The sequence below is a fragment of the Oreochromis niloticus genome, linkage group LG1 (assembly GCF_001858045.2).
Source record: "Oreochromis niloticus isolate F11D_XX linkage group LG1, O_niloticus_UMD_NMBU, whole genome shotgun sequence".
NCBI lineage: Eukaryota > Metazoa > Chordata > Actinopteri > Cichliformes > Cichlidae > Oreochromis > Oreochromis niloticus.
Window position 1 is genome coordinate 23,484,467 of NC_031965.2, and position 13,304 is coordinate 23,497,770.

Here is a 13,304-nt window from a genome sequence, read left to right on the forward strand (position 1 = left end):
AACATTGGTGGAAGGCAGTGCATCTCACTAGTGCATGGTCTAAGAAACAGACTCTTGCAGAAAGCCATGCAGAACTGTAATTGTATGCTCACAGCATACAATTGCCTTGGTGTTAAGGACAGTTTTTATTTTACTGTTTGTTTTTTTTATTCTTGCAAGTTCTCATTCTCACTTTTGTATGTCACTAAATGACTACACTTTACATTCCAGATTAGACAATTACTCATTTGTTCATGGTTTAAGAAACTTATGTGAACAACAATATAATGGTGGACTCTGCAGATGCTTATCTCATGCAAGTCAGTAGTTTTTCCTTTGTTTTGCAATTGAGCAAACTCAAACTAATGTTTCTGAAATATCCATCTTATCAAATGTTTCAGAAGCATGTACTCATTTTCAGAGATATTGGTTCTGTGGAATTTGTTGCAATTGTAAACGAAGACAAATACAAGAGTTTGATTTCTTAGTTGTTATAAACTGATCTTTACTGTCACTTATCAAAGGTTTTGTACTATTTTAATATTTCACGTTTTATGCTAACAGGTGTGACTGAGCACAATGAAGTTTAAAAATTTTCCAAATGTAAAGAATAACTTTTCTAAAATAGCAAGTGTCCCGTTGATACATTACATTAATGCAGACTTTATGTTGTTACTTCACAAGAATCACTACTGCTCCTAGAGTATTGGTCAGAATTTAATCTTCACCCAAACTGGGCTCAAGACCAAGTTCAAATTTATTGTTTCACAGGGAGCAGCCTTTGAGTTTTGATGGATTGTGAGCCTGATGAGCTACGTCACTGATTTTTCTGTTTCTCAGATGACTAAGATGGCACAATAAATGGTGAATGTTGGGTGCTCATTAGTAATTGTCTTGTCATGTTCTTAAAACAAACATTCTGCCTGAAATGATCAGATACACTTTAATGGAATCTGTGGGGAAAATTAATTTAAAGGAATGTAGATATTTAAACCTGAGATCTAAGATAAACCTAACAGGTAGTTTTGCTGAAATGGATGTTAGAAAGCTAAAAAAAACAAAACAAAACTTATGTTTAATATACATTTTTCTTTACATCCAGTCAATCAACTCTGATAATTAAAATGAAACTGATTTACAAGTTCACTCAGCTACCTTAAGGAGCTAAACTTAATCAACTTAGCTAACAGATTATGTTAGTTAAGCTAAAATAGATTCCTAAGTTAAAAGGACTACTAAAGTATTTGAATTAACTAAAAAACCCAAGTCAACTGAACTAGGACAAGAGTTTAAACAGATTATTTTAATTTAGCTGAAAGGGTTTTCCCAAGTAAAGATGACAATTAAAGGAGTTGAACTGACTAACAAATCTCAGCCAACTAAACTAAGACGAAAGTTTAGACAACATGTGATTTTTCATTAAGATAACAATTGGTTGTGTTATAAGAACAAACTCTATTTCTTGACTTAACTTAAAATTTTAAGGCAGCCCTGTACCTGATATTTTTAAGTTGAAACAACAAGTTATATTTTACAGTGTGGAGACAAATTTGTTTGCTTTAACGAGTTTTTTTTTTAAACACAGTACTTTGATAACACTTTACAGCACCAAAGGATAACAAGCTTGTACCATTCTAATTTCTCAATTCTGCCTTTAAAATGATTCAAAGTACACACAACATAGAACAGCAGGAAGACATTCAGTATGAAACATTAACACATTTACATACATACTTATATATCAGTGAGTTATGAATTGATTATGGTGAAAATCTAAGACCACAGACCCATCTTCTTTGTAGTAGAGATGCACCAATAGCAACAGCAGTGTTGGAGATGCCAGAATAAAAATAGCATCCAGATTTGTCATCTACAAATGACATATTTATATTGCAAAACTAGTTCGACAGTTGCATTAACGGGGCTGTGGGATCGCCACAGTTTTCACAGTTTTTGCGATGCTAAACCAACAGGTTCAAATGTAACAGATAACAGACAACACAATTATATTCACACAGTCTCTTGTGTCAAGCAACCCCAACACTCTATTGTTATCTAGTAAGTAAATACGACCACATATGAGCCAAACATTAAATTCAAAAATCACAGTTTGTGTTGGCAGTGATCAGCTGGCTATTGATGCATCTCTCTAAGCCCACATCAGTCACCTCAGCCTGGATAATTAATGCTTTCTGGTATTGCATTGCATGGATGCTTGAACAAAGTTTACACAGACCAAAGCAGACAATATGCAAATACCCACTGGTGTAACAGCATAATACACTAAATTCTGCTATGACAGGACATTAGATATTCACAATGTATTTAAATAAACCAATGAGAGAAATTCAGCTCTGTACGTTCTAAAGCTAAGTTGCATGATAGGAACTATGATCGCTCATCTCATCAAAACTGATCTAATATGATCAGGTAGAGCACTGTAGCCCTGACATAAATTATGTCATCTTTGGAGACAACCGATACTGATGGATTCACAGTGGAAGTGCTCCAAAAACTAAGTGGTTACAGGAATAGTCTCTGTCAACATCCTGGCACGATGGCCTCATTAAATGGAGAGCTTCCCTGTGAGGCCATGATGATGTAAACAAAGGCCAAAGTGATGTTCAGATTACAGTCTGAGCACTGGAATTAAAAGCAACATGTCTGCTGTTCCTCTAGCAGCTAAAGGCTAAACTTTGCACATGCTCGCTTTGATATTATTGTACAGATTTTTAAAAGCGCGGTGGATATTGGCATTTAACTGAAATGATTTGAACAACAGACAAGCTTCGTCAGCCACAGTGAAGGCGAGAGGCTTTGGAAGGCAGCTCGCCTCTGATCTAAGTAAAAACACCTTAGACGTGAGACACGCTTTTGTCCAGAAATGACAATAACATTTATAAAGGTGTACTGTGTGATGAAAGCGAGCAGACAGTTTGCAATTTGAGAATGAAAGACAGTGAATCAGTTCACATAATTTTGGTAAAGTGTAAGAAGTGTGAGGAGCAGCACTATTCTTGCACCAATGACTATTGTGTACATTTAAAGCAGCTAAAGCTAGTTAAACACAGCCACCTGTGTGATAGCTACTTGGACTATAGACAGACCTGCTCTGTGAAAAATATAGTTAAGCAGTGTTGTCAAGAATCTTAGATATTTTTGTTTCGAGGCTGTACATGTACAATAAGACGGTTTTCTTTAAATATATTAGTTAAAAAATAATTGTTGTGAAAATAAGATCTGTTCTTTAGCAGTCAACCTGAAGAAGAGAAGAAACAAAAAAGGTCCACAGGTAATCAGAGGTAAACTTAACCTTTCAAACAGCCACTTCAGACATTTTCCTTGTGATAAAAGCTATGCTAGAGGATTTCATTCAGATAAAACAAGAAATTACTGTAAAGAATAAGAGTCCTGAAAAACCTGTTCTTTATCTTTATCGTTATATTCATATATATTATTTAGTTTAATATTACTTCATTGTCTTTGAACTTTGTCAAACCACCTTGTTCTTCATACTTTAAATATGCAAAACGTAAAATAATTTATGTTGAATAGGCTACAAATGTATTGCTAAGAGGCAGATTTTTGTATGGTTAAGTATGATGTCCCTGGATTGTTTTACATTGTAAATTTAATGACGATAATCATCTAATGCATTTAACTCCATTCAAGCCCAACGAAGAAAATACTGTACAACACAAATCAACAACTCCCTACATCATGGCTTAGAATAAGGCATTTAAATGGCGTGATAGTAGGAAATAATAAGTTGAATATCTAAATTAAATAATCACCTTATATCTCCATCTTTTATCGGGGGGGATAAGACATGTTTACCCCTGTCTGCAGGTGACCACCAGGGGCGTATGCTACCATCAGCTAAAATGCTTTCTTTTTGCTTTTGAGTCGATGTTTGCACACATGCAAACTGACAGTTACAGCATCTTGAAATGAGTGTGATGCCTGAAGTTGGCATTACCCGGCACGTTCTCCGTGGCGCGTGTTTTTATATTACATAACGAGAACATGCCCTCCCAAAGGGCACCAAGCTGTACAGAGCCCTGACATCAAGGCAACATATCGAACAGCATCCCACACCGGGAAGCCTATCAGGCTTAAACAGCAGGCCATTTCAACCCTCGGTGCGTCGCCACCACAGGGTCACTGTTTGAAATATTGTGGTAAAATATTTTCTCTGTCACGGAATGTATACAGCTGACAATGACGGAATAGTAATAATACGAATCTTTTGTTTTACAGGCTAATAAGGTACCCGGGGATCAATTGCGCTCAAATGGCGCAAGTGTGTCACTGCATACGCCAAAGCTCAGATAAAATGAATCCATCCGTTTTCCCATTCCCGAGGTGGAGACATCTTGAACCGGTGACGACGGACTTTGTAGTTGTTGCCGTTATTATTGTCCCAAAACTCTTGCCCGCCGACACAGTATTTAATTGCAAATTGCAATGTTCCTCCGTTGTCTAGGTAGGTGGGCATAACTATCTTGAAACAGAACTTGTCAGTGACACCGTCGCTCGAGTTAGGAACATAGGACGCCAAACTGTCCATAAAGGTTATCCAGTTGTTTAGGGAATACCGCAAAGAGACGCTCTTTTCGAAAGCCAGATTTAACACGCGCACGAAGCCGCAGAGGCTGAATTCGTCTGCCTCCACGGTCTCCAACAGGACTTTTACCTCCCTCACTTTCTGCTCGAAGCCGGGTAATGTGCCTGGGTTGGTGAACTGCAATTCCATGAACACAGACTGCGCAGGAGCCCGGGGGAATTTTGTGTCCAAGTGATGAAGGTGAAGGGGTCCCTTGGGTAATTTTGCCATTATGCGCTCAGGCACCTCGGGAACATCTGTGTCGTCAAAGTGCTTCACTGAAATGAGCTCCAGGCCCAGGGAGTCCGCGAAACGGACTTTTTTCTTAATGGTTGGGCTTCTGCTGCGGGCGATCTCTAACTTTGCTCTCTCTGTAGGTGTAGGCAAAGACTTGCACCTCCGACGCAGATTAGGGCTCTGTGGAGGCTTCAGGGAAATCTCTCTGCCCCTTGGCCTCTCATCCACCACTGCGCTCTCGATAGGCTCACAAGTGGCGTTCACCATGTCAAAATCCTCCCCATCTTCAAGCCTCGGATTTGACGCTGCAAGACTCCCGAATAGTCCAGCTATGCAACTGTAGTTCCTCGGCAGGCAGTTCTTTGGGGGAAGCATGACCGCGACAGGGTGCGCAGACTCCGCTTCCATAAAACGCTGGAGTCCCTGAACTGCAGAGCCGGAGTAGTCGTGATGGAGAAAAACCGGCGATGCAAGAGATGAAGCCGTCAGGTGTTAGTGTGCAACTCCGGGATAGGTGCTCTGCCTGCGTCAGAAGCTGACACTCTGCAGCCTTGGACCAATAAACCAAAGTGTTGTTGCTTTCCGCAATTAGTGCGACTCTCCTCTTGCAGATGCTTCATTAAAAAACTAAAAAAACTAAAATCCACCATAAAATAAATATGAAGAATTGTTTGCTCAAAAAACAACAGCAACAAAAATTTCCAATTCCTTCCTCTTCACATCAAATATCTCCTCGTTTCCACTTAAACGTGGGAAAATTCATGCGTGTTCTCTCACAGTTGATCTCTTCCCGGGGCAGAGGTTGACGTCTCATCTACATGTACGTGCAGAGATGCGCGTTTAACTGACCAAAATGGTTTCCTTCTTCACAGGTTATCAGCTGGTTTACTTCCCTGTTTGAACGCTGCGACATTGAAAAAAACCCTGCATGAAATAAATAATGTAGGTGCATCAAAAACAGTTATGTGCTTTTGTCTTCAGTCTGGTACATCCAGATATTGTGTGCATAACTAGATTATCAAGCGGTCCCGTGTAAAAAATAAAGCTATTGTGTTGATTCTTTTATACTTAATACAGATATAGGACAGTGTAGGCAGTAGTCTGCAGCAGGAGCGCAGGAACCCCTCCCCCTTTCTCTGCGTCATGCCTTGACGGTACGGGCTTTTAAGTGTCACCATGACGACGGCGTTGGAGTTGGTCTCTAAAGGCATTCACCGCTTCTTCCGCTTTTGTCCTACAAAAGTCTCAACCGGGAAATAAAAAAGTCGCCACCACGAAAGATAGCACACAGCAGAAGTTGTTTGTGAGTAGCAACAAATATTATTCATGTATTTCTTTAATTTCCTTGTTTAATAATCCAGTTTGCTTTAATTTGCTAAGCAAAATCAGCGGTAGGTTTGTTAAGTTGATCATATTTACAGTAAAAGTGCTACTCAAGATGCATTTTTAAGTATTTAAGGTAATTCTGTTTTCTATGACCCTTTCGAGATCTCACCATGAGTCAAAGGACTAACTACATCATGACCTCGCAAGAAAGGGATCACACAGCTGTGGACGGAGCAGACGGGGAGCTGTCAGCACCGGAGAACCCAGCTGGCGAGCACAAAATAGCAGAAAGGAGACTTGTTGAAAGCCTTTTAGATACCAGCGAGGAGAACTTCTTGAATGAGAAGGAGCTAAATGAGTTCCATTGTTACTCTGGTTGGGAGGATGCTGTAAGTGATCCAATATCCTGTTACTGTACCTCTCTTAATTTGTTACCTATATGTAGTTGCAAATGTTGTTTTTAAGTAGCCTAAGTGTCTTCTATGTCACAGTTTGGACTCAGTGATAAATTGAACAAGTATTTACGCGCCTTCCCTAATTCTTATTTTTTTGTGGTTTTTTTACACTTATGTGTTTCAGATAATCAAATTTTAATATTAGTCAATGATAACCCTAGTAAATACAAAATGCAACTTTTAAACAATTATTAATTCATTAAGGGAAAAGGGCTATCCATATCTATCTGCTCCAATTGACATTTGCCAGTCTGGAAAGAGTTGCAAAATCATTTCTAAGGCTTTGGGAGTGCAGTGAAAGACAGTGAGAGCCAGTTTCCATAAATGGAGAAAACTTGGAATGGATGACTCATGTAGGAGGTCATAAAAGACCTCAGAACAACATCTAAAGAACTGCAGGCCTCATTTGCCAAGGTTAAGATCAGAGTTCATGATTCAACAACAAGAAAGACAGTGGGAAAAAAAGACATCCATGAGAGAGGTCCAAGGAGAAAATCATTCCTGAACAAAAAGAACACAAAGGCTCTCCTCAAATTTGCCAGAAAAACATCTCAATGATTCTCAGAAGTTTTGGGAAAATATTTTGTAGAGTGGAAGGTTTGCATTCCATTACATCTGATGTAAAGCGAACACAGAGTTTTATAAGAAGAACATCATATTAGCAGTCAAACATGGTGGTGGTAATGTGATGATCTGGGTACGATGAGCTGAAACACACCAGCAAGTCCCCCTCTGAATGGTTTAAAAAAACAAAAACAAAATGAAGGTTTCATAGTGGCCTAGTGAGTCTTAAATCAGATTGGGATATGTTGACATGACATGACCATTGATCCCTGAAAACGTTTCTGTGTGGCTGAATTAAAACAATTCTGTAAATAAGACTGGATCAAAATTCTACCACAGTGATGTGAAAGACTCATTCCCCGCTGCCAAGGGTGGCACAATCAGTTAATAGGTTTAGGGGGCAATTATTTTTTCACATAGAGTGAGAGCGATTTGGATAACTATTTTTCTTAAAAAATCATCACTTAACAACTAATGACCTTTGTCTGATATTAATATTGATTATCTGAAACATCTAAGTATGACAAATATGCAAAAGAAAACTTTTTTTGGTCACATTTTATAATGATGGACAGAATCTGACTTTTTTGCAGTAAAGTAAACTGTAGCTGCTGATGTCAGTGGCTCCAACTTTCGCCTTGCATTTTTGAAGTTGATTAGTCACTATCAGCATCATATTGATGGAAAAGACAGCAAAGCTATTTAGCCAGCATACACAGTGTCTAATCTAAATGGAATATCTTCATTCGCGTATTAGTAATCACATCTGTGCTTTTACTGCTTTCCTCCTATTTGCATGTTTCTTACTTGATTCAAGTAAGTATTTTTACTTTGTGATTTTCAGCTTTAAACATATCCAAACTTAACAAAAAAACTTGGTTTTGCAACAGGTTTATGGTTGGGCCAGAGTTGTTCCCCTGAGCTGCATACTTTTGACTTCAAACGCATACAAGAAACCAAAGCATAAGGAGGCTGACAATGGAACTCCTTCATCTGATGACCCAGTACCTTCTAATGGAGACAGCTCAGTCAGCATTACAGAGCAGCACTGTGAGTCTCATGCAGGCCTGGATAATTTTAAGAAGTTTGTGTCAGTAAATCAGCAGACAGGATCTTGGAGTCAAACTCCTATGGCAGCTCAACAGACAGATGCTGCAGAATGTCCTTTCCTTAAAGCCATGCAGAGAAATCAGACACATCTCTTACTGGAAGAAAAGATATATGAGAGGGGGATGGATAAAGACACACTTTCTCAGCATCACCATCTGTCTTCAAAATATTCTGTGCCAGAGAACAAGCCTGCTAAACCTCGGAAACATAGTCATCGTCCCAATAACAGAGTGGTTCCCATTAAAAACTTCACATTTCTACCACCTATTAAACCACCTCACCTGATTGCCAAGGCCAGTGATCATCTCTGTAGACACAAGAAGACTCCAGAGAAACAAACCTCAGAGAAAAACTGTTTCCTTTTAGACAAGCAGTGTGGAACAAGGGGAACTAGAGTGGACACTGCTACTAATTCAGATATTTCCACTTTCTCTGCAGCGCTGACCTCCAAGTACCAGACATTTTGGCAAAACCCTCACAATGTTTTGATACCAAGAGGTATTGAATACAATGTCTTCCAAACCTGACTCAATGCACGTCTCTCAAAAGGAATTTCACAAATCCAAATGCACCCTGTAGAGCTGCCTCTTCTCTGCCTCACTTCACTTTTAAGCTGAATGAGGCATGTGAAATAAAAATCTGTCATGTGAACATTTAACCCTTAGATGCACACGTGGGGTCAAAAATGACCCCATGGGTTGTTTTTCTTCAAAATCTTTAAAATGCAAAGTTGTAATATATTCATATTCCAGGTATTCCTCATAAAACATGTTTGTAACATGAGGCCATTTGCATTTTTATTTATTTTTTCATTAATTAAAAAAAAATGCAGATTTTGTATCACTATCCCACTCTTCCACAAGTGGGGTCGAAAATGACCCCAAGCAGTTACTATGGAATCTTCTATGAAACTTTCATTCTTAGCAACTCTGACTGACCCACTTACACTTCTGATGGATCAAGAATTAATTTTTACACAGTAACATACATGATTTATAGTCAGGGCTGCACATAAGTGGTCCGCAGGTGTGCATTCGCTGTCAAAATTAAAGTATTCTCGGAAATTCAGAGAATACGCGCTTCTTTTGTGGTGGAGGAACACCAAAGTAATTGCTTACAGAGGTTGCTTATTCGACATCTTTAAGAGTTCTGAACAAATGTCTGTCCTCCTCCAGAACATCTAATGTACGGAAACAAGCGTTCCAACTTCACTGTAAGAAATGTACATAAAAATTACAGTAAATAACTGCGAAATGGCAACGGTAAATGACCATTAAATCCAAAAAAGTAGATAATTGTAATATTTATGTTGAATCACTGTAAATTGAAAAATGGTAAATTGCTTTAATTTTTGCACTGCTAAAATGTTTAAAGTACATTAATGTACAGTAATATGGCCCATTGTCTTTGAAAACAACAAGAAAAATTTGTAACATTATTTACATTTAATCACCCTATAATTTACGTAATAATTCTGTATGAATATAACAGTCTTTTCTGTTATAATCATTTGACAACTGTATATTAATCACCAAAAACATACCGTACTTTTAACTGTACCAAAAAGTCAAAACATTGTTAGAATTATTGTGAAAACTACGGTAAAAAAAAATAAAAAAAAATTAAGAAGCTCAAGCTGCTTAATAAAACAGTATATCTTAGTAGTAAATATGGTCAGTTACTGCAATTAAAAAATGTCTATATACTTTTTAGTTCTACAGTCTCTCTTAGTATAAAACACAAGTATTCACAATGAAAATTAAAATTCTGGCATATTTAATGGCAAAAGGACATCTGCTACAGTGGCCCCTAGAGACAAAGCACATGCAAACTCCAAAACACGTACAAACTCCAAAGCACGTACAAATTCCTAAGCACGTATAAATCCCGAAGCACGTATAAATTCTGAAGCACATACAAACGGCAAAGCACGTACAAACTCCAAAACACGTACAAATTCCGAAGCATGTACAAATTCCGAAGCACGTACAAACTGCAAAGCACGTACAAATTCCAAAAACTCAAAAACACGTACAAACTCCGAAGAACGTACAAATTCTGAAGCACGTACAAATTGCAAAGCACGTACAAACTCAAAAACACGTACAAACTTCGAAGCACGTACAAACTCCAAAACACGTACAAACTCCAAAGCATGTACAAACTCCAAAACACGTACAAATTCCGAAGCACGTACAAATTCCGAAGCACGTACAAATTCCGAAGCACGTACAAACTCCAAAACATGTACAAACTCCGAAGCACGTACAAACTCCAAAACACGTACAAACTCCAAAACACGTACAAATTCTGAAGCACGTACAAACTGCAAAGCACGTACAAATTCTGAAGCACGTACAGACTCTAAAACACGTACAAATTCCAAAGCTCGTACTTTGCAGTTTGTACGTATTTTGGAGTTAGTACATGCTTTGGTGTTTGTAGATGTTTTGGAGTTTGTACGTGTTTTTGAGTTTGTACGTGCTTTACATAGGTCAATGTTTAATTTTGTTGAATGTATATTATTCACGGACAAGGTCAATTTTTTGTAATTTTTGTAATTATCATTTTTGTTTTTTGACACTGTTATGAACAAATTTATTAATCTGAGCAATAAATAAGAGGTTAAAAAAAAGAGTAGAAATTTATGTGCATTGTGGTACACATGAGTCCTAGCACTTTTTCTTCAGAAAACTGAGCAGGTCTGGTTTTTCTGACAGCAGACAGGCCCTTTCTTGGCATATGGTGTCCGCCAGCAGTTGAAAGGCAGAGTTGTGTGGGAAAGAGCAGCATAAATTAAGTGACTTAAGTGACAATAAATAAGTGACTTTGTCGCTACAATTAGTGACTTTTTCTGGTGTTATTGGAGACTTTTGGAGTGTCTGACATGAAGCATCTATCATTCTTGTACTTCTACTTCGTCTCTAATCTTCTCTCCAAGCAGTGGAGCTTCTGTGGGCTCCTCTCCCATCCCAGAGAGCTGACAGGCGGTCAGTACTCATGCTGTAGTTGGAGTGGATGTTTACCTCACTGCATCCAGTACCAACCTAATGAGGTATCTTTATGTTCACATTGCAATGCATCATAGTCATTGTATAATCACTATGCAATGAATAGTGTCAGCTGTATTAAATGTGAGACTGTAAATTTGCTTGATTGAATGTACACGTTTATTTTTTTTAAATGGCCAGTTTGCTTTATTGTGCTTTGTATTTGCTTTCAGGGTGCAAGGAAAGAACGCCAGAACATCAGAGACTGGTTTCCATGTTGAAAGCCCTCTACTATCAAGTCTGGATAAAAAGAAACATTGTCAGACACCACCGCAAGTATCAAGTGTTATGAATTTTATTTGACTGTTTATTAAGTACTTTTTTGTTTTTGGTGCTATTAAGTTTAATATTAGTTAGGTTAGGTTAGGTTAATGCATTTGTAGTCGTTGATTTTATTATTTAATATTAACAGTTTAATGTACTCATCATTTCTATTGGTCTTTATTAATGTTTCTATCAAAATATAACAAAAAGTGTAAGTACAGGTTATGCCAATCAGCAGTCTTATGTTTATTACCTCATTTGTTGGACCTTAATTTTTTAGGCAGTGTTCTGGCTGCAACAGCTGCACATAATTTAATGTAACTCTGAACTTTTGAATTAAAAAAAGGATTGTATTATACAGCTGTTCTGTGCTTTTTCAATAGATTTTAACATTTATTTCAATGGTAATTATTGTGAAAAAAGCAGCAGTTCATTGTGAATTTTACATTTGTCAACAAAGTATACCGTTATGTATTCTGCATTATTGCTATATTTTCCACGGTGAAATTCTGGCAACCACAGCTGCCAGTAATTTGCCGTAATATTGAACTTTTTTATAGTTATTTTATACAGTTTCACTGTATTTAACAATACAAATCTGTAATCAGGTTAACGGAATTTCTGCTGTTTTCACATGAATTACCATTAACAGGTTTATGGTTCTATATTGTGAATTTTACATTGATCAATGAAGTATACCGTTATGTATTCTGCATTATCACTATATTTTTCACGGTGAAATTCTGGCAACCACAGCTGCCAGTAACTTACCCTAATATTGAACTTTTTAATATTATACCGTATTATTTTATACAGTTCCACTGTATTTAACAATGCAAGACTGTAATCAGGTTAATAGAATTTCTGTTGTTTCCACTTGAATCAACCATGAACAATTTCACAATTAATTTTTTTAATTAATAGTTATTTACTGTGAATTTTATGGTTACAAGAATTGTATACCGTTTTGTGTTCTACATTTAAAATCTATTTTTTACGGTGAAATTCTGGCAACCACAGCTGCCAGTAATTTACCGTAATAATAACATTTTTAATATCATACCGTATTATTTTATACAGTTTCATTATATTTAATAAAGTAAGACTGTAATCAGGTTAACGGAATGTCTGTTGTTTTCACATGAATTACCCATAAACAATTTTACAATTTACAGTTATTTACTGTAAAAAAAATATTATTATTTACTGTGATATTTAAGGTTACCAAAATAGTATACCGTTTTGTGTTCTACATTTACAATTTATTTTTCACGGTGAATTACTGGCAACCACAGCTGCCAGTAATTCACCGTAAATTCTTCAATTTTTTTTTTACAGTGTTCTTATCTGGTACGCGTCTTTTATTTTGACATCGAATGTGCACCTGCGGACCATTTATGTGCAGCCCTGTTTATAGTTTCCTGTGCATTTCAAACATTGTCCTTTCTGATGTTTTTTTTAAATATTTAAAGTAACTCGCTGTTTCTTGCACTTTGATGACAAGAGGACCAGAGCCTACCGACTGAAAACAAACCACATGGCAGCCTTCTGCTACATATGGGGCCTGTTCCTGGTCAACAGCAGGCAGAAATTCATCCTCAGTGATTGTGTTACAGTGGATGAACAACTTGTGCCTTTCAGAGGGAAGACCCAGCTTCTGCAGTATATGCTGCGCAAGCATACAAAAGTGATACAAGTGATACAAAAAGTGCA

General features: G+C 37.3%; 2 protein-coding genes across 2 annotated transcripts; one reads left to right on the forward strand and one right to left on the reverse strand.

Moving 5' to 3' along the window:
• Positions 1–3,423: 3,423 nt before the first annotated feature.
• Positions 3,424–5,651, reverse strand: LOC102079963 (protein phosphatase 1 regulatory subunit 3E). The gene has a single exon (XM_013269760.3). The coding sequence runs from the start codon at positions 5,228–5,230 to the stop codon at positions 4,307–4,309; it is 924 nt and encodes a 307-aa protein (XP_013125214.1). The 5' UTR covers positions 5,231–5,651; the 3' UTR covers positions 3,424–4,306.
• Positions 5,632–8,935, forward strand: LOC106098010 (uncharacterized). The gene is made up of 4 exons (XM_025906719.1): positions 5,632–5,764; positions 5,900–6,125; positions 6,311–6,537; positions 8,058–8,935. The coding sequence occupies exons 3-4, from the start codon at positions 6,319–6,321 to the stop codon at positions 8,802–8,804; spliced, it is 966 nt and encodes a 321-aa protein (XP_025762504.1). The 5' UTR covers positions 5,632–5,764; positions 5,900–6,125; positions 6,311–6,318; the 3' UTR covers positions 8,805–8,935.
• Positions 8,936–13,304: the final 4,369 nt, after the last annotated feature.

Excerpts from the sequence above, each read along its gene's own strand:
- LOC102079963 (XM_013269760.3), bottom strand. The coding sequence starts at position 5,230 with ATGGAAGCGGAGTCTGCGCACCCTGTCGCGGTCATGCTTCCCCCAAAG.
- LOC106098010 (XM_025906719.1), top strand. The coding sequence starts at position 6,319 with ATGAGTCAAAGGACTAACTACATCATGACCTCGCAAGAAAGGGATCAC. Across the intron at positions 6,538-8,057 it reads ACTCTGGTTGGGAGGATGCT|GTTTATGGTTGGGCCAGAGT; the intron begins GTAAGTGATCCA and ends GTTTTGCAACAG.